The sequence below is a fragment of the Physeter macrocephalus genome, chromosome 4 (assembly GCF_002837175.3).
Source record: "Physeter macrocephalus isolate SW-GA chromosome 4, ASM283717v5, whole genome shotgun sequence".
NCBI classification, from domain to species: domain Eukaryota; kingdom Metazoa; phylum Chordata; class Mammalia; order Artiodactyla; family Physeteridae; genus Physeter; species Physeter macrocephalus.
In genome coordinates this window covers 134592578-134613073 of record NC_041217.1, presented here as the reverse complement: position 1 = coordinate 134613073, position 20496 = coordinate 134592578, and the positions used below count along the sequence as shown (strand labels likewise).

Here is a 20496-nt window from a genome sequence, read left to right as displayed (position 1 = left end):
ATGGGGGACCAGTACATTTTTAAAGTGATCCTCAGTGGGATTATAGAAATCACAGAAGCAAAAGAGGTTTGAAGAATAAATCATATCAAGAAAAGTTGATTGTTCTCAAAGGAATAATAAAACACTCCAGGGAAAGTGGGATAAAAGAAAGACAGATTGAGAGAGAGGATGGGAATTAGCAGAACCTTGCACCCCTGAGAGACCGGAAATTAACAGAATCACAATGAGAAATGACCACTGCTTGCAGCGACTGCTGAAAAAGGAGCTCAGAACAGGCTGGGCTTCTCTGTCTCCAGTCCTCCTCCTCCAGTAGACCATAAACTTGCTGAGGTCAGGAGTCATGTCTTCCACTGACCCTCCATCCCCACCAATGGTCTGGTTTATTCTCCACAGAGCAGCCAAAGTAATCCTTTTAAAAGGTAAATCTGACTGTGTATTCCATCTGCTCAAAAACAAAAATCTTGAATAAAGTGCACTGGTCTTATAGCTTTCTACAATGACCCGCATGTTTGACCCTTGGCTCAATTTTACCTCTCATCTGTCCCCCATTCCCTCACACTTTGGTCAGTCACAGTGCCCTTTACAATGTCCACTGAGCTTGCCAAGTTGGCTGCTGCTTCCCGGCCTTGGGACTTGCTGTTCCTTTGGGCTAAAGGGATCTCCTCCATATAACCATGGCTTGATCTCTCTCTTTATTCAGTTCAGAGTCCTGTTTGAGTGCCACCTCATCAAGGACGGCTTCTTCACCTGAAATAGCTCCCATCCGTTGCTCCAACACCTCTCGTCGTTCTATGTCTCCTTACTCATCTCTATTTTTCTTTAGAATGCTTACCAATTCCTGGAGTATGTGTGCTCTCTCCCTCTCTCTACATACATACAAACATAAACATACACACACGCACATATAGGTATACGTGTGTGTATGTGCGTGAGCACAATTTCCATGACAACAGGGATTTGTTTTTTCTTTGTTCACTGTTATACCGTTAAGTGCTCATAAGACACTCATCAGACAGTCAGAGGACCTGGATTTTAACCTTGGCTCTGCTGTCAGCCTTGAATCCAGCACTTGTGGATTATGCCAACATCTTCCCACTGAACTGTGCCATCACCATAACCTCATTCTGAACCACTGGTAACGATTCTTTAAGAAAAGTTAGATAATAATGGGCAGCTTAGAGGAAAAGAGCTGAAGTTATAATCAATGGAAGGTGATCTCTGGCTACGGAGTAACATCTCTGGATATTTGGCCCTACATAGCAAGAGACTCCGGTTGCCATTTACATGCATGGGTACATCTAGTTATTGTTTACTTAATTCATAAGCTCACAGAACGCTCCTCTTCAGGATGAAGCCTAGAAGGATTACAGTAAATCAAGAGTATAAAATACTCAATCTGTTTATCAACACTTGTTTCTATGGTTTCAAATAGGATTCGCTGACGCTAAGCTCTGAGATAGGGGTGACCTGCAGTGCTGAGTGCAGACAGCACTAAGTCGCACCACAAGAGGCATACAGGTTTTGATTCCAAGGGATTTGTTGTCCCTTCCAAATAACTAACTTCACTTAATAACAACTATTCCCATTTCTAAGATCTGAAGCATAGTGAGTGCTAGTCTTGAAACAGTCTATTTATAGATCTGATAAGACAGAGACACATTTTCCTTTGCAAGACAATAAAAAGAAATTGGAAGGGAAGAGAACCAATATTGAATGCCTACTAAGTATATGAACTGGAGATAAAATTTTGAGAGTCATCAAAATGTAGAAGGAAATGAAGCCAAGAATGTAGATGGGATCGTGGAAAAGACCACAAAGAGAGAAGAGGTCCAAGAATGTAGCTGTGATGAACATTGTTGTTAGTGATAGAGAAAAGGATCATAGGCCTGAAAAGGGGATTCAGAAACAGTCAGAGATACAGAAGTAAAACTGGGTGAGGGTGACATTCTGGAAAGCCAAGAAAAGAGAGTGTTGGAAGGAGAAGGAGTGATCACTGGTGCCACATGGAGCTGAGAGCTCAAGGAAGGGGACTGGAAGACATCCTGTGGTCGCCGAGGACCTGAACATTAAACGTTTCAGGGGCCGATGGTGACAGAATCAAACTGGAGCGGGCAAGGGAGGAGTGAGGAAACTGACCAAGAGTACAGGCAATGCTTTGGAGCAACTTAGTTCTAAAGAGAGGGAAAAATACAGAGAGGTAGTTGGAAAGCGGCATGAAGTCAGCTGGCATGTGAAGAGACGTGGGATGTAAATCCAGTCTGACTCTAAGATTGAATTCTATAAATTACTGCTTCTGGACCACCCTATGCTGCTGTTTCTCTGGGTTTACATGCTGAGCCATAAATCCTCCCTTTCTTCCTATTTTCAATCAAAACTAGTCACATGAGGTTCAGCTACAGAAGAAAGTTTTGGACATTTTGAGTTTTTCATTGCAAAGTCTAACCTATCCCTTAGATTTGCGTTGAGTTCTAAGATCTTCAGAGACTGGCATTTCCATGGTCTACTTTCATCCTCATAACACCTGGAAAATGAATTAAGCAGGGTGGGATTATTGTAATTTTATAGGTGAGGAAACTGAGTCACCAAGACATTGATGGCAGAATTGGTACCAGAAGCCAAGACCTCAGTCCAGTATTCTTGCTGCTCCATAAGAAGGTAGGCAGGCAGGTGATGGATGACTGACATCTGCTGCTTAACCCTAGAACAATCCCCTCCAAAATGTCCACCTCTTTTATAATCATTAGTAATAGTAGTAGAAGTAGTAGTAGTGGTTGTTGTCATTATCATCGTATAGTTTACAAAGCCTTTCCAAATACATTGCTTCTGTAAACTCAAAATAAATTCTCAGAGCTATCCATGGCTGGTTCTCTCATGTCTACTATCCCATGTTCTGATAAGGAAACTAAGGTTCAAACAACTATGTATGTGGGAGCTGAGATTTGAATCTAGATCTCTAAACTCTACATCTGTGCTCTTTCCTTTGGGTTAGAGGTTTTAAAATGCTGGATCCCCTCAAGAATTTGATAAAAGCTATGGCCCCTCTTCCCAGAAATGTACGCATAAGTATATAATCAACAAAACTCTGCACACAATTAAAGGGTTCCCTGGTGATCTGAGGTTAGGCATCCCTCTTCTAGGTTATGTGGTCTCTAAGCCAACTAAAGTGCTAGTTATTGGCTAAGTGGTATGATCCCTGTAGATGGTAATGACATTGTAAATAGAGACTCCTAGAAGGGAAAGCTTATGAAACTTTTCTCAAACTCCTTGGTGGGATCAATCCTCCTCTACACCCCGATGACACAGTGTTTATATTCTAGTCAGTATGCACTTCATTCTGCTCTGTGCAGGTGTGCCTCCCCATAAGAACAGACGTCCCTTGGTGGAATGGAAATGTCTAATACGAGTAACTACAACAACTTTTATCACTACCACTACCATTTACTGAATACTTATTATAGCTCAGCAATTGTTGCTATATCCCAGACACTATTTGAATTCATTTAATTTTCTCAACAACCTTATGAGTTGTTTACTGTTATTATTTTCCTGTACAGTGAAGTACTAAGGCACAGTGAGGTTAAGTACATTGCCCAGGATAACAAGCTACTAAAGGGTGCAGCTGAGACAGGCGATTTGGCTCCAGGATCTAGGATAGTAACCTCCACCTTCGACTATCTCCCTTTTGCCAGGTACTAGCTACATGAATGGGGTTTCTCGAAAATATTATAAAATACCTTACTTTTGTTAAAAAGCCCAACCACTAAGCATTATTATCATGAAATTCATTCAATAATTATTCTTCAAACTTCTTGTTTCAAAATAATTTTAGATTTACAGAAAAATTGCAAAAATAGTATGCAGACTTCCCCTATACTCACCATCTAAGAAATTAACATAAATACAGTATTATTACTAATCTCCATACTTATTTGAATGTTGACAGTTTTCCCCACTAATATGCTTTTTTTCTGGCCAAGACCTAACCCATGGTCATACATTGTTTCTAGATGTAGTAGCATCTTAGTCTCCTCAAATCTGGGACAATTCTCTAGTAATTCCTTAAGTTTCCTAATCTTTGAAGCATATTGGCTAATAATTTTGTAGAAATTATAGGTTAATTCTTTTCTTTCCCAAACCCGCATTAGTATGATCACGTTATTTATTATTAATGCTATAGGTTCATTTTTTTCACTGTTTGTATTTCACCCCCACCACACACATCCATCTATCTATCTCTCTCTCTCTCTCTCTCTCTCTTTTATTTATTTTCAGGGGGACATGAAGCATCATCATGATTCTAAGAGTATGAGTTATATAAACAGGTATACTCAAAGAAGTGTCGCTCCCTCCTACTACCCTGTTCCCATTTCCCCATTATTTCCATCCCATTCCTACCCCACCTCCTATAGGTAAAAACCTCATTAGTTTCTTGTTTAACTTCCTTTTATTTCTTTTGCATAAATGAGTAGATACACATATATTTTCTTATATCACCTCCTTTTTACATAAAAAAGAGTATATTATAAACACTCCTTTATGGACTTCCCTGGTGGTGCAGTGGTTAAGAATCCACCTGCCAACGCAGGGGACATGGATTCAAACCCTGGTGAGGGAAGAACCCATATGCCGAGGAGCAACTAAGCCCGTGTGCCACAACTACTGAAGCCCACGCACCTAGGGTTCGTGCTCCGCAACAAGAGAAGCCACCACGATGAGAAGCCCGCGCACCACAATGAAGAGTAGCCCCCACCCGCCACAACTAGAGAAAGCCTGCGTACAGCAACAAAGACCCAACGTAGCCAAAAAATAAAATAAAATAAATAAAAATAAATAAATAATATACTCTGCTTTCTTCACTTAACAATATATTCTAGAAATCACTCCTATCAGTTACTATCCTGTTTCACAGATGAAAAGACAGGCTTAAAGACGTTGAATAACTTGCCCAAGGTCACATAGTTATTAAGGAGAAAAACTGGAGTTGGATCCAAGAAACTTTGACTCAAAAAATCCACGCTCTTTCTTCTATGTCAGAGCTTCTCAACCATGATTACTGGCATATTCTTGGAAGATCTCTAGTTATTTTGTGAATTCTCTTAATTGTTTTGAAAATTAATACATGTATGTCCTGGATCATCCAGATGACTATCTTATAACCAAGTACTGCCAGGCATTTTCATTGCTCACAGGGTCTGAAAATCATACAGCTGCCTAAAGTCAGTGCCCCTAATGTGGTCGGGCATGGAAAGCTGTAGAGAACAGAGAGAGCTGTTACCTGGCTGTGGCCTTGGCTTGTAGTTCAGGGAAGGCAGCATGGCCCTTCACCATGTGATCTATCTGAAAAACAAGAGAGATGGGTCAATTTTATAGCTTCTCTAGTCTATGTTAAAGCCAGAAGAAGATATATTAAAATGTCTGTTTCTTTCAATTCTTTGTCTACAGAGGATCCAAGAATGTTAAAATGCTAACTCAGCAAGAGTGTCTCAGCTCTTTCAGAAATCTAGCTTTGTTTAACCAACTGCTGGCCTCTTGGATTTATAAAACAAAGAAGTTTAAAGAGAAGAACAGCAGGAAAAGAAACTCCCAAGGCTGAACTGGTAGCAGCAGGTAGTATCAGGTCCAAGAATGAGGTTTGACGGAGGCATGAGAAGGAGGTGTAACTCAGGGTAAATGAGGTAGAGGGGGGCCGGCCTGGGTGTTAAAAGCACTGACCTCTGGATTACATCATCTCCCCCTCCGGTTACCCCACGCTGTTACCCCAGGGCAATGTCAGACCTTGAATTATTCTCTGTGTCTTACTAATGGAGAAGTTGAGTGAAAGAGTCTATGAGGAGGGAGTCCCAGTTTAAAAAACACAAAAAAGAGTTGCCCTAGAGCTGTCACGAGAATCTCCCCTGACTGAGAAGTTATCGCATGGGAAACTGGGACAGAGCTCTCCAAGGACAGAAATGTCTGAGCTCTGCAGACAACCATCTTCTCATTTGAAATTCCACGTCTAGGATTTATTCCTTAATCCACTTGGTGGCTCTAAACAAAATAATATGCACTATGCATCTGGAAGGGATGTGATTCCCCATGCTGTGACTCTGCTTGCTAAAACACACCCAACAATGGGCTTGAGTTCCTGAACCTAATCTGTGTATTGTCTCAACGTTTACATGAATCTCCAAAACAACCATTCTGACCTATTTATTTTCATTCAAACTACGAACAGACCGGTTATTGTGGCCTCATGGAGACAGTTTCTCTGAGCATGCTTCCTGAGCGTCAGGTCTATGTAAAGAGGACGAGAGATTTTGTTCTGGAGTCACCGAGGCTGGGTCTGGGCTCTGGCTCTGACACTAACTAGCTATGTGACTCTGTGCAAGTCACTTAACTGCTCTGAGCTTCAGCGACCTCCTCTCCCCCTTACCCTGTCCTAGTCTCCTTTTAAAACAGGATTTCTGCGACATAGAGCATGCCTACCATAATGCCAACAACAGAATAAATGATATCACCTAAAATTTATTGACTCATTTACCATATACCAATACTAAGCTATGCATTTTACATACATTATCTCATTTATTTCTTACAACATTCCCGTGAAGAAGATACTATTAGCCACCATGGAGAAGAGAAAACCAGGACTAGAGAGATTAAGTAACTTGCCTAAGGTCATAGGGGAGTAAGTGACAGATCTAGGTCTCAAACTGAGGTCTCTCTGTATCTGAAGTCCTTGGTCTTAACTACCATGTCACAATGCCTACTCAACTTCCAGGTATAAGTTGTCAAATTCCATTTGTGTAGTGCAGAAATGTTTCAAAATAATACCAAAGCAACTGGTGATTTCAATGGAAAGAAGATCATCCAGGTTTTGAATATTTACTTGCTGAAGGTTCAGCTTTGGGTTACTGCAATGAGGCATAGTTTGGACCTTGAAGAGTTTGCAATCCAGTCGGAGCATTACAATGAAGCCACTGGCATCAATAATGGATAATTAAAGCCATTACTTGATTTGATGCTAGTTTCTATGGGAAGTGCTTTAGGAGGTCAGAGAAGGGAGATTTAAATGAGCTTCCTGGAGGAAGCACAGAAGCTAGCATGTGTCCCACATGCATGAATGCAGTTATTTGGTATTTACCGAATGCCTAATACACCAGGTACTGGGACTAGGCTCTGGGATAGAGTGGAAAATAAGAAATACATACAATACATAATAGCATAAAACAAGAAGTCAATAATTTGGCAATTACTGTATAGTTGTATAGATAATATTTGGCAATTATTATATAGTTGTATATATAATAATTGCCAAGAACAGGCAGTTTGGAGGAGTAAAGGGCTAGAGGCAAGGGATACCAGAAAGGAGGCTGTGATGAGTAGAGATATGAAGATGGAAAGACAAATCTGGGTATAGACAGTAAGAAGACTGGTCTAGCCCTGAGATTGGCATATTATAGATGCTCAATAAGTATTTGTTGGATAAATGTGGGACGTACAAACCATAATGGACCACATGCCCACAGAATACCATGTGCTTCTTGGGAGCACTTACCACGCTTTATACTTGTGCCTGTTTGTGTGGGGCACACATTGGTCAGAGGGCAACTGTATGTTAAATTAGAGAATAAATGAAGTGGTGAAAATATGGATGCATGAGGAGGGTACGGACAGACAGTGGTTCTTAAAAGTCAGATAAGTGACTATTGTTTTACTGAATTGTAGGCCACAGGAAATTATTTCGATTTGTGGAGCAAAATAATGACAAGTTAAGGAAAATTAACCCAGTAGGGTATGTACAATGGGGAAATGACTAGGCACAGAGGGTAGGAAACACAGACGGCTCAGAGGCTGACGTTGGGAATACAAGGCACAAATATTCCCTGTCCTTGTTCTATTGCAGCATTTATCAAGTTCTTCAATAACTATTAGTTTATATGTCTATCTCTTACCTTACGCTCTGAGCTCTTTTAAATCAAAAGCCTCATTATTTCCCATTCTTCAGTGCCTACAATGCCTGGCATCTCGAAAGAATGAATGAGACACATTTTGAAGAAAATAAAACAAAACTTAGTGACTGAATAGTTACAGAGCATAAGAAAATCAGAGTGAAAGGATGACTTTGAACTTTTGGGTCTAAGAAAAGGAAATGTGGTCGTTTTAATCATGTCTTTTTGTTTTTCTATATTTGTGATGCTTTGGGATCTGGGGCCCTGTTGACCCTGGAGAGACTGCCCTTTCCTGGGCTAGCCAATTCCTAGAGATAGTAAAGGACTCCACTGGCCTGTGAGCATGCCTTTCATATGCAAACTGACTAATACAGAGCACACCTCCTCACCACCTCCTCTATTTCCCTGCTCTAATCACCCTAGAGCCAGGTACCAGACAACCAGGGACAACCTTAGTGCTTCCCATTTGGCCCTGCATGGTTTAGCCGGCCCCCTCTTCTTGAGAACTGTGAGTAACAAACTATCCTTTCAGTGGCAGTCATCTCCTGATCTGCTGGCCTCATCATACCTGAATAATAATAAAATCTACATTTTAAGACAGTAGCTGAAAACACAGGCTTTGGAAACAGACTTAGGTTCAAAACTCATGGTCTATACTTATATTCTCTGCTACCTAAGTTACCTGACCTCTCAGAGCCTCTTCTCTTACAACTGTAAAATGTGGACAGTAAAATTTGCTTTGCAGGGAAGGTTGCAGTGAGTGATATACAGGTGGCTTTTAGATCATAACACCTATTATTAAAGAGAAGGAAGTACACCAAAAGAGTAAAAATGGTTGGAAGAACAAGATCTTAAAAGGTCAGCTGCAGTTTTTTTATTCCCACAGCATCTGATGGCAGAGGCCCACCCTGATTAACAAAGAAGGGGCCAGTTTGTCAAATAACTGAGCACCCATTTCAAAAGCCTGGATGCCTGTTCCAAGGGTTGATCTTTCTACGTCTGTTCTCTAATGCGTTTAGCACAGTATAGAAGATCACAGCGTCCCATTAAGTGGTTATTTGTTTCCCAATGAAATAACAATGTGACCACAACAACTATATTTGCCAAGTGGCTGCCTTAGAAATACATAGACAGAACTATCCTGACTCTATGACTCTTTTCTTGTTTCCTCCATCTTCTGAGATTCCAGCTCCGAGAGCTGGTAGCTGGAGGAGTAGGCAGAAAAGGCTACAAACTATTTGGATAGGTAGGAAGCTTAAGCTGGATGGAGTCAGATCTTCTTCAGGATGGCTTTCAGGTCGGGATCAAGAGGAAAAGGCCATCTTACAATACATAAATAGAATTGTGGGTTTTTTTGGCACTTCCTTACTAAGATGGCACCTGCATTTGGAACATGGGAAAAATAGAAATGCAATACAGTATAACACAGAGATCATACATGGGTAGTATGAGGTGGCATCTGACCCACAGATGTATTTTACGTGGGATATATAATGTTTTTGAAAATGAGCCAATATTTTAAAACTGGGAGATTTCACTTTAAGTCCAGATTTTGGTTTCTCTTGAAGAACTGGTGAATGTAAAACACTGGGTCACCATATTCCCCCATGGCAAGGGTCAGCTGGAGCTGAGTGGTGACTGATCCCTTCAGACAGGCCTGCACCCTCCAGTTTGTGAGAGGCATCACCACTCAATTTATCATCATGATGGCACTAATGTTTTACTTGTAGTAGCAATCTATTTCTCTATGCCCATCTCTCTGTCAAAGGAGGGAACATGGAATTCAGCCTGAGAGTACTGAGAGCTGAAAAGAGAAACTTCTCTGTAGAAGTAAAAAATACCTCTTTGCCTGGTCTGTTTATTCATTTATGCTGTCTGTCTGACTCCTTTAAGCATTTGCATTTTTGTTTTTTTGTTGTTTTTTTTTTTTGCGGTACGTGGGCCTCTCACTGTTGTGGCCTCTCCTGTTGCAGGGCACAGGCTCCGGACGGGGAGTGTTGTGGCCTCTCCTGTTGCAGAGCACAGGCTCCGGACGTGCAGGCTCAGCGGCCATGGCTCATGGGCCTAGCCGCTCCGCGGCATGTGGGATCTTCCCGGACCCGGGCACGAACCCGTGTCCCCTGCATTGGCAGGCGACTCTCAACCACTGCGCCACCAGGGAAGCCCATCATTTGCGTTTTTGACCCTTGATATGACGGAGAGAACGCAGACAAGGACTCCTGAGACCTGAGCTCAACTCTGGCTCAGGGCATGACCTTGGACAAGACCATTTCTAATTCTCTCTCTAAAACACTGAATAAGTTAATACGACAAATAGGCAAGAGTTTGTAAAATTACACAGAGAACTGCACCACCTGAGATAGCAAAACCGTTGGCAAAGAGTTTACAGGCAAGAAAAACACATCACAAAGGCAAATTTAAAATTTAAGAATTTTAGGTTCCATGATCATTTTGCTAAGACAAAGCTATCTTATTGCTCGATGGGTTTTTCTCTATTAAAATCAGTTTTATGTATTACTCTTTTCTTTTTTTTTTTTTTAAATAGGAGATGGAGCAATCTGCTCTTTTTTAAAAAATTTTATTTATTTATTTATTTTTGGCTGCGTTGGGTCTTTGATGCTGCACGTGGGCTTTCTCTAGTCGCAGCGGGGGGGGCGCTATTCTTCGTTGCGGTGCGTGGGCTTATTGCAGTGGCTTCTCTTGTTGTGGAGCACGGGCTCTAGGCACACGGGCTCAGTAGTTGTGGTTCGTGGGCTCAGTAGTTGTGGCTCGTGGGCTCTAGAGCACAGGCTCAGTAGTTGTGGCGCATGGGCTTAGTTGCTCCGGGACATGTGGGATCTTCCTGGACCAGGGCTCAAACCTGTGTCCCCTACATTGGCAGGCGGGTTCTTAATCACTGCGCCACCAAGACTATCTATTAGTCTTGAGGCTGTCTTTTTCCTTCTTTACAGGTAAAACAATCATTAGGCTCACAGCAATGTTCATCACTTGTGACAACTGCTTTTTTTCCATTTGTATTTACCTGTAATGTCACTTATTCATCTAAGCTATTTCAACTATTTGCTTACCTAATCTTCTTATCTCAAAGCAAAAACATTTTGCCTGATTTTTCCCAGCTTTGAAATTCTCATGAAAATCTAATGAAAGAAGAAAGCCCAATCTAGACAATTTTTTTTATACTGCTGGAGAGGACTGCGAGTTTCAATACTGAACAGTTCCTAGGAACAACAAACATTCCTGAGAGGAAAATATAAACTATGTGCTTTGTGTTCTTTTTTTTTTTTTTTACAACTTTAATATAAGCTTTACATAGGACAGTTTCTCTTACAAGTTGATCAATTCTGATTTAATGCAGGGCTAGTTTAGTCAATTTCATTCACCATCAAAATTGGTAGCTTTGTTCATTTTTACAGTTTTTTAGCTCACTTATTCATGAAACTAATGTGATATATGTCTACTTTGTGCTAGGCATCATTCTAATAATTCAGAATACAAAGACAAATAGAAGTCGTCGCTTCCACAAAGCTCTGCCTTATGAAGGGAAAATGGGTATCCCAATATTCAAATATAGTCTAGCTTGATAAGGCTTTATAGATTTAATGAATGTTAATTGAACACCTACTCTATTCTGGTCATAGTCAGTAAGCACAGGGGATTCAGTAGCAATTAAGGCAGGTGTACTTTCTGTCCACTCGGAGATTATATTCTATTGACGTATAGAGTCAACAAATACATATAATAATTAAACATAGTGATTAGTTCTTTGAAGGAAATAGATAAGTTACTGTAATATGAACACTGATTTTAGATAGAGGGTTCAGGAAAGACCTGAGGGTGAAATTTAAGCTAAGACATGAAAAAAAAAAAAAAAAAAAGAAAAAAGAAAAAGAAACAACAATTTCCAAGTAAAGAGAATGACAAATGCAAAGATTCTGTAGTAGCAAAGAGCTTCATATGTCCTAGGAATTGACAGGAGTCCAGTGAGACTAGACTGGAGTAAGTAAGTAGGAAAGTTGTATAAAATGAGGATAGAGAGGTAGAAAGTGGATAAAATCAAGCAGGCCATGGCAAAGGCTTTAGATTTTATTCTAAGTACTATGAGAGGATACAGAAAGATTTTTTTTAATTGAAGTACAACTGATTTACAGTATTTTGTTAGTTTCAGGTTTACAGCATAGTGATTCAGTTATTTTTTTTCTGATTATATTCCATTATAGGTTATTACAAGGATTGAATATAGTTCCTGTGTTATACAGTAAATCCTTGTTGCTTATCTAATTTAGGTTATAGTAGTTTGTATCTATTAATGCCATACTCTTAATTTGTCCCTCCCTCCATAACTTTGGTAGCCATAACTTTGTTTTCTATGTCTGTGAGTCTGTTTATATTTTGTATATATATTAATTTGTATTATTTTTTAGATTCTACATATAAGTGATATAGTATTTGTTTTTCTCTGTTTGATTTACTTCACTAAGTATAATATTTTCTGGGTCCATCCATGTTGCTGCAAATGGCAATATTTCATTCTTTTTTATGGCTGAGTAATATTCCATTGTATATATATATACACCACATCTTCTTAAGCCAATCACCTGTTGATGGGCACTTGGGTAGTTTCCATGTCTTGGCTATTGTAAATAGTGCTGCTATGAACATTGGGGTGCATGTATCTTTTTGAATTAGAGTTTTCTTTTTTCTGGATATATACCCAGGAGTGGGATTGCTAGATCATATGGTAGCTCTATTTTTAGCTTTTTAAGGGACCTCCATACTATTTTCCATAATGGCTGCACCAATTTAAATACATTCCCACCAACAGTGTATGAGGGTTCCCTTTTCTCCACACCCTCTACAGCATTTATTATTTGTAGACTTTTTGATGATAGCTATTCTGACTGCAGTGAAATTGGGACACTCCCTCACACCATATACAAAAATAAACTCAAAATGGTTTAAAGACCTAAATGTAAAACATTACACCATAAAAATCCTAGAAGAGGACATAGGCATTCTTTGACATAAATCATAGCAATACATTTTCTTAGATCAGTCTCTCAAGGCAAAAGAAATAAAAGCAAAAATAAACAAATGGGACCTAATCAAACTTAAAAGCCTTTGCACAGCAAAGGAAACCATCAACAAAACGAAAAGACAACCTACAGAATGGGAGAAAATATTTGCAAACCTCGTGATCAATAAGGGATTAGTCTCCAGAATATGCAAACAGCTCATACAACTCAATATCAAAAAAACAAACAACCCAATCCAAAAATGAGCAGAAGACCTAAATAGACATTTTTCTAAAGAAGACATACAGATTGCCAACAGAAGAGTTTTAATCAGGGAAGAAACGTAATCTTATTTGCTTTAAAAGAAATCATTCAGGAGTTCCACTTTTTTTTTTCAGAGACTTTTTATTAAATGTTTATTCATTTTAATTTTGCCTTTAAAAAAATTCTGAAGCCAGTATATTGTTTTTTCCACATCTGAAATATTTTTCTTTTTAAAAAAATTCTTTTTTCCTATAGAATTATTTTATTAAATCATAAATGTACAACAGCTTCTTAACTCTACACACGCACTTAATTTTTTTTTAATTTAATTTAATTTATTTTTTATACAGCAGGTTCTTATTAGTTATCAAGTTTATACATATTAGTGTATATATGTCAATCCCAATCTCCGAATTCATCACCCGCCACCACCACTTTCCTCCCTTGGTGCCCATACATTTGTTCTCTACATGTGTGTATCAATTTCTGCCCTACAAACCGGTTCATCTGTACCATTTTTCTAGGTTCCACATATATGCATTAATATACGGTATTTGTTTTTCTCTTTCTGACTTATTTCACTCTGTATGACAGTCACTAGATACATCCATGTCTCTACAAAAGACCCAATTTTGTCCCTTTTTATAGCTGAGTAATATTCCATTGTATATATGTAACACATCTTCTTTATCCATTTGTCTGTCGATCAGCATTAAATTTTTTTTAAAGGAAAAACGTTATGTCTTATTACACCATGATCCTGGCTAATACCTTTTCAAAACTTTGAGAAAAATCTTAAAGGTTTCACATGTCACCTGAAACTTACACATTTAACATTATCAAAGAAGGAATGCTTCTACACTCTTACAAAGACCACTAGAAAGAAACAACAATTAAAAAGCTAAGAAACTGTCTCAAAGGCATTTTTATTTAATTTTTTTTACAATCCATCCTCCACAGTAAGGTAATGTTATTAAATAATCCAATCCATTCACAAAATGGCTCTCTGCATCTGCTCTGGTGTCTTCTGCCATATCACTGCATATTTATGCATGACTGAGATAAGAGTTTCCTTAACTTGTTATTTCAATAACCTGAAGCTGTTCTGTTACCTCTGGGCTCTCATCCTCTCCTATTTATACAGTGAAGCCCATGGTAAATAGGAAGAAGCTCAATATTGACTTCTCCCTCCATAACCCCCACTTCCTCCACTGCCTCCTGGACCACAGTTTCCTCCACCATATGGTCCACCCATGTTTCTGCTACCACTAAAGTTTCCACTCTTCATTGGACCGTAGTTAGGATCTATGCAATTATTTGTCCTTAACTATAGGACTATTAAAATGTTACCTCTTGCCTAGCCAAATTAGAATATCCCATCAGGACAGAACCTACATTAGATCTTAAGAATAACTTTTTAAAAATTAGGCTGGATTTCCTAGATTCTAATTAAAACTCATAGTTTTCAAGCACATTCGCCCTTCTAAACTTAGAAGATGGACTTACCAGATCCTCCTCTGAAGTTACTGCCTGGTCCTGGTCCAAAATTTCCACCACCACCGCGAGAATCTCCAAAACCAAAGTTGCCTCCTCTTCCACTTCTAGAACTTTGGACTTCCTGCATTTCTTGTCTAGATAAAGCCTTCCTTACTTTTGCATTATGACCATTGATAGTATGGTATTTCTGCAACACAATCTTATCCACAGGATCATGGTCATCAAAAGTAACAAACCCAGAGCCTCTTTTCTTTCCAGACTGCCTATTGGTAATTTTCTCAATGGTATCAATTTTTCCATATTCCTCAAAGTAATCTCTAAGATGATGTTCCTCAGTATCTTCTTTAATTCCACCTACAAACAGCTTCTTCACAGTTACATGAGCCCCTGGCTTTCCAGATTCCTCTCTTGCAACAGCACGTTTTGGCTCAACCACTCTCCCATCAATTGAATGAGGTCTTGCAGCCATGGCAGCATCAACCTCAGCCATGGATGAAAAAGTTACAAAACCAAATCTTTTGATCTTTTGCTTGCAGGATCCCACATTACCACACAATCTGTAAGTTTTCCCCATTGCTTGTAGTAGTTCCTCAAACTTTCTTCTGTAGTTTCAAAGCTCAAGTCACCAATAAAGAGTTTACAGAATTGTTCCTTTTCTCTCTCCATTGCGGACTCAGTTGCTTCAGCCCGATTTCCCGTAAAAAAATTTTATTTTATTATTTTTATACAGCACGTTCTTATTAGTTATCTATTTTATACATATTAGTGTATACATGTCAATCCCAATCTCTCAATTCATCCCACCACCACCCCCCCACTGCCCAGTTCCACCTCCTAAAATGGCTAAATAGTTCTTATCATATGAATTCTCTTTCCCAGATAACAATTATAAATGCTGATCAAAATATATCAAACAATTCTCTGAAGATACTGGAAAGTGACCAAAGCCAGGTAGAAACTGAGAAGGAATAGACACATTGAAGGAAAAAACAGTTTTATATGTGTTTCTTGATTTTACAGATTTTTGCCTGAGGGCAGGCCCTAATCAGTGCCATGCAGGACAGCTAATAGTCAGATAGATAGAAATATGCAGTCTTCATAGCTAAGAAATGAGAGATCAGAGTTCAAGGCCACCATAGCAACTAGAAAATAAAAGGTAGGGAGATCTCAGAAAGGAGAGAGACATAGAAAGGGAGCTCAACACTATGCATAAAGTTTACCTTAATCTCTGGATGATCTCTGAATTACATAATAAGTAGCCCAACTAAGGCTTAAAGAACTCAACAAAGGAGAGACAAAACTTGGAGTTTGAGTTGTCATTAAATTATCTGCTTAAAAAAATACTCTTCAGAGAAATAAGAATAATTCACTGTCTCTACAATACATCAATTACAATGTTCAAGATATGAGTCAAAATTACTAGACATATGAAGAAACAGGAAAATGTAATTCTTACTTAAGAGAATGACCATTAAACGGACAATAACTCTGAGATAACACAGATGTTAAAATTAGAAGACAAGAATTTTAAAGCTAGTAATTTAACAATGCTTGAGGATGTAAAGGATAACACTCTCATAACTAACAAACAGATAGGAAATGGCAAAGAAATGGAATTGATTAAAAAGTAGAAATTCTCGTATTGATAAATATAATATCTGAAATGTATGGGTCTGTGAGCTGGCTGGAGATTGCAGATAGAAGAGTCAATGAACTTGAAAAAAGACCAATAGAGAGTGTCTAATTGAGAGAGAGAGGGAGAGGGAGAGGGACAGAGAGAGAAATACTAGGGGGGATAAAAAAAACCCAGAAGCCCTCAGGGGCTATGGGACAATAGCCAAAGGTCTTAAAAATGTGTAATTGGAGTCACAGTAGGAGGAGTAAGAGCAAATAGGGCAGAAAAGACATTTAAATATATACATGCTAAAGATTTCCCAAACTTGGTGCAATACAGGAATTTACAAATTCAAGAAGTATAGCAAACCTGGGGGAGGAAGGATAAATTCCCAGAACACAATATCTGGGCACACCGTAATAAAAACTAAGATTAAGGGAAAATCTTAAAAGTAGCCAGAGGAAAAAAATACACTGTACATAGGGGAAGAACAAAATAAATGATGTTTGACTTCTCATAAGAAACAATGGTGCCAGAATACAATACATTGACATCTTTAAGTGTTGAAGGAAAAAAAAAGAAAATTAAGAAGGTGTGTTTTTGTTTGTTTGTTTGTTTGTTTGCCAGTAGACCTGCAACAACTAAAGGAATGCTAAAGGAAGTTCTTCAAGCTGAAGGGAAATAGAAGGTGGAAGCTTAAATTTTCATAAAGAAATAAAAAACAATGGAAATGGTAAATATGTAGGTAAACACAAAAGATTATGCTTTGTTTCTCAGAACTTTTTTGAAATATGTATGACCGTTATGGAATGAATTGTATCCTTTCAAAATTCAGATGTTGAAGCCCAACTCCCAATACAACTGCATTTGGAGATGGAGACATTATGGAGGTAATTAAGGTTAAATGAGATCATAAGGGTGGGGCCCTAATCTGATAGAATTGGTGTCCTTATAAGAAGAGTAAGGTAATTAGGAAGCTGTGCAGGAATCCAGGTGGGTGTACAAAAAATACAGTGAAAGCCGGGGCAGGAGGAGAGAACAGGGAGCCATCTGTTTATGCAGAGCTGGTCTTTGTATCCATGAAGTCATTCCAATTAGCTAATGTGAGATGCTGGGGACACACCTAAGTCTATATACCTAGATCCTGTCAAGGCTGATACACATAAGTTTCTCTCTCATGGCCTTACAAAGCCTGCCAACTATATGTGCTTTAATACACTTGATAAGAAAGTCACACTAACTGATACAATAATTGCTTCTCAAGGAAGTCTACAAGAGAACTGTAAGGAAAATTCAGAAAGGCAGCCCTATAAAAGTTAGGTTCAGTTCTGGAAAGATCTGGGGCTTCCGGTAGCTGACTTGGGTTTGAATCAAGGCTCTCCCCATTTACAACTGTTAAGACCTTGATCAAGTTACCTCACTGTTCTGAGCCTTAGTCACTAGTAAAACTGACATAGTAAAACTGACCACATAGACATGCTGTGAAGATCAGATGAAATCCTGAATCTTCATGCGGGCCTCAATGTGCTGAGCATAGAACAGATTCTCCTAGTCGTCTGCAGGGGTAGTGCAATCTACTTTTATGTGCTACAGTAAATTATAATTGTCAGTTCCATATCCAACTTTCCCACTAGACGATAAGCCACTGGAGGACAGGAATCATGTGTGACCATATTCTTGCCTGGCCCAGAGTAATCCCTCAGGAAATCTCTGTAACATGCTGGAAAGAGTGACTGAATGAAAGGATGACATCACTACCTCTAACCTGGACAGCACTGAGTACATGGCAAGCTCTTCATATGGAAGAGCTGGCTGACCCCCCTGAGGCTAGTCCCAGGCTGAGGGGCTTTGGTGATAAGGAAGGAGGCAGATAGGCACTGGCAATGCTCCAATTCTAAAATTCCAAGAGCTAGAACCCTGCAAACATTATGATCCTATGGCCCAAATTTATAAATTTAAATTCTGGCTTCAAAAAACTCAAAGGTAACTCCCCACCAAGCCCAATTGTCCCAGAAAGCCAATTTCACCATAGGGGCAGCTTAGGAAACTGTCTTAGGCTCTCTTACCCGATGCCTCCCCCAATAAAAATGACTTCAAGTAAGACAGAGAAGAGTGCTTGGAGAGAGGGATGGCTGAGGTCCAGTTGGAAATAAGCTTCAGCATCTGGACACAGTGACTGTACCAGTTGGTGCTCTGTGGAAAAAGCCTGGGCAAAAAGTGATGGTTTTTGCAAAACTTTCTGGAGAGTGTATCAACAAGCACGAGACAATCTTTGATGGGTGTTTGGTGAACTGAAGTAAATCATCCATGGGAATGGGGTATGTGCCCTTCTAAGAGGAAATAAATAGCAGCAGCACAAGCTTGAAATGAGTGAAAAACAAGCCCAAATCTCAGACAGATGAAATTGCAAAGGCTCCAGAGCCAGAAAAGATCCTATCCTATTTTTTTTCTTCATCCTGAAGTTAACCAGATGGAGATTTTTTTTTAAAGTACCGATCTATTCATATACTTGGAATGAAGGATTTTGCTTTGTGATGGAAGATCTGTATTTAATTGTAAAAATGAAACAAAATATCTTTTTCCCAAATCTAGAGTTTAGATAAATTTTGTTTCTTTTTTCTTTTTTTCCCTCTCTTCTTTCCCCTTCTTTACTTCCCTTCTCTTCTTCTATCTCTTCCCTTCTGCTTTAGATGATATATTTACGACTGCATGTTTATAATACATTCTGGACAATGTGATAACGGAGCAGCCACTTTCAGACATAGCTTATGAGACAACATGTACATATGAAACACGGAATAAAAGCAATGTAACTTCCTCTTATGGTGTTCTGTATGATGACAATAGGCTGTAAAACCAGTGATAAACCAGAATAAGTAAATGGAAAGGAAAGGTGAGTACCAACGGAAACAGGTAAAAAGGCCATTGACAGTGCATCAGGAATCTCTCTAGGCTGTGCTTGCTACCCTGAGTTTCAGTTCTTCATGTGTAAAATATGGATAATAACTGTACCTAACTTATAGGGGTATCAAGGGATTAAATAAAATAGGACATGAAAAGCTCTTGGAATTGAGACTGGGACATAAGTCTTCAAAATAAATATTAGGCATTGTGATTATTATGAGTATCATTCAAGGATTAACACTATTTTATATATATATATATATATATATATATATATATATATATAAATCTTTCCCACAGGAAAATGTACTCAATAAGGTACAATTATTGTTGTTATTATTATTACCATCATCATTGTTATTATTTTTATATCTCTTTATTTTATAGGTGGTTTCTGTCTCTTTGCTTGGCCTCTCTGGACTGATGATTTATTGGACAGTCTGTTTTGTTCTTGATTCAGATTTTGCCGCATTATGCTAACTTCTCGACTTCCTTAGATTTTGCTTTTTGTAACCCATGGGTAAGTCAGTCATACCCCATTCCTATGTCCAATGAAACTCTATACATAGAACTGCCCTAAGTGTAACTCTACATGCAACTTCATTGGTTGATGATGCGAAATCAACTAGCTAGATAAAGGCCAGAAAGTCCCATGATTCTTGTCAAAAACCATAGTGGACTATTATGAAGATTTTATTAATGGTCAGAAAAGGGTCATTTTTTGAAATTTAAATTCAGGCTTAGGAAACAGGCATAACCAATTCTTGTCCACCAAGATACGTCATAATGTTTGGGCAAAGATGGCTTATATCCATAGCAACAGAACCAACTCTGAGTCAAATACTGGGAAAAGCATTTCTAGACTGACACAGATGGTCAATTAGTAAACTAACTCTCTGAAAACCTGTTGATGGACAGCTTCATGGACAATGCATCCTGCACAAAGAGTTAGTTTACTGGATTGTTATCCTTGTTAAAAAAGACTCTGGGTTGTGTCTGTTATGAATTCTGGTTCTCCTAAGGGTAATTATACCATGATGTGGGCTTGAAAAGGGCTATGTTTCAGTAATGGGTTTTCTGTGTGTCATGGAAAGGGAGTGGATACTTAAGTGGAATGTTGTGTAAATATATGACACTAGTTTAAATAGGAGACTGTAAAGTTTCAATCCCACTGTACCCACTGTGCATAGAGTGATGTCTTTTTCTTGACTTTTCTAGAAAAGTCTAATTGGTTATTAAGACCTATCAGATGTTATTTAATTTATACTCACTG

General features: G+C 38.8%; 1 protein-coding gene and 1 pseudogene across 1 annotated transcript in view; both read right to left on the bottom strand.

The window, feature by feature from the left end:
• FGGY (FGGY carbohydrate kinase domain containing) overlaps window positions 1-20496 on the bottom strand; it is a 417095-nt gene that overhangs the window by 138911 nt on the left and 257688 nt on the right. The window contains exons 9-10 of the mRNA XM_055083910.1: window positions 14859-15058; window positions 5276-5337 (exon numbers count right to left, since the gene is read on the bottom strand). Coding sequence (XP_054939885.1) covers window positions 5276-5337; window positions 14859-15058 — 262 coding nt within the window. The remainder of the gene's footprint in view (window positions 1-5275; window positions 5338-14858; window positions 15059-20496) is intronic.
• Window positions 14682-15396, bottom strand: LOC102996263 (heterogeneous nuclear ribonucleoproteins A2/B1-like; annotated as a pseudogene).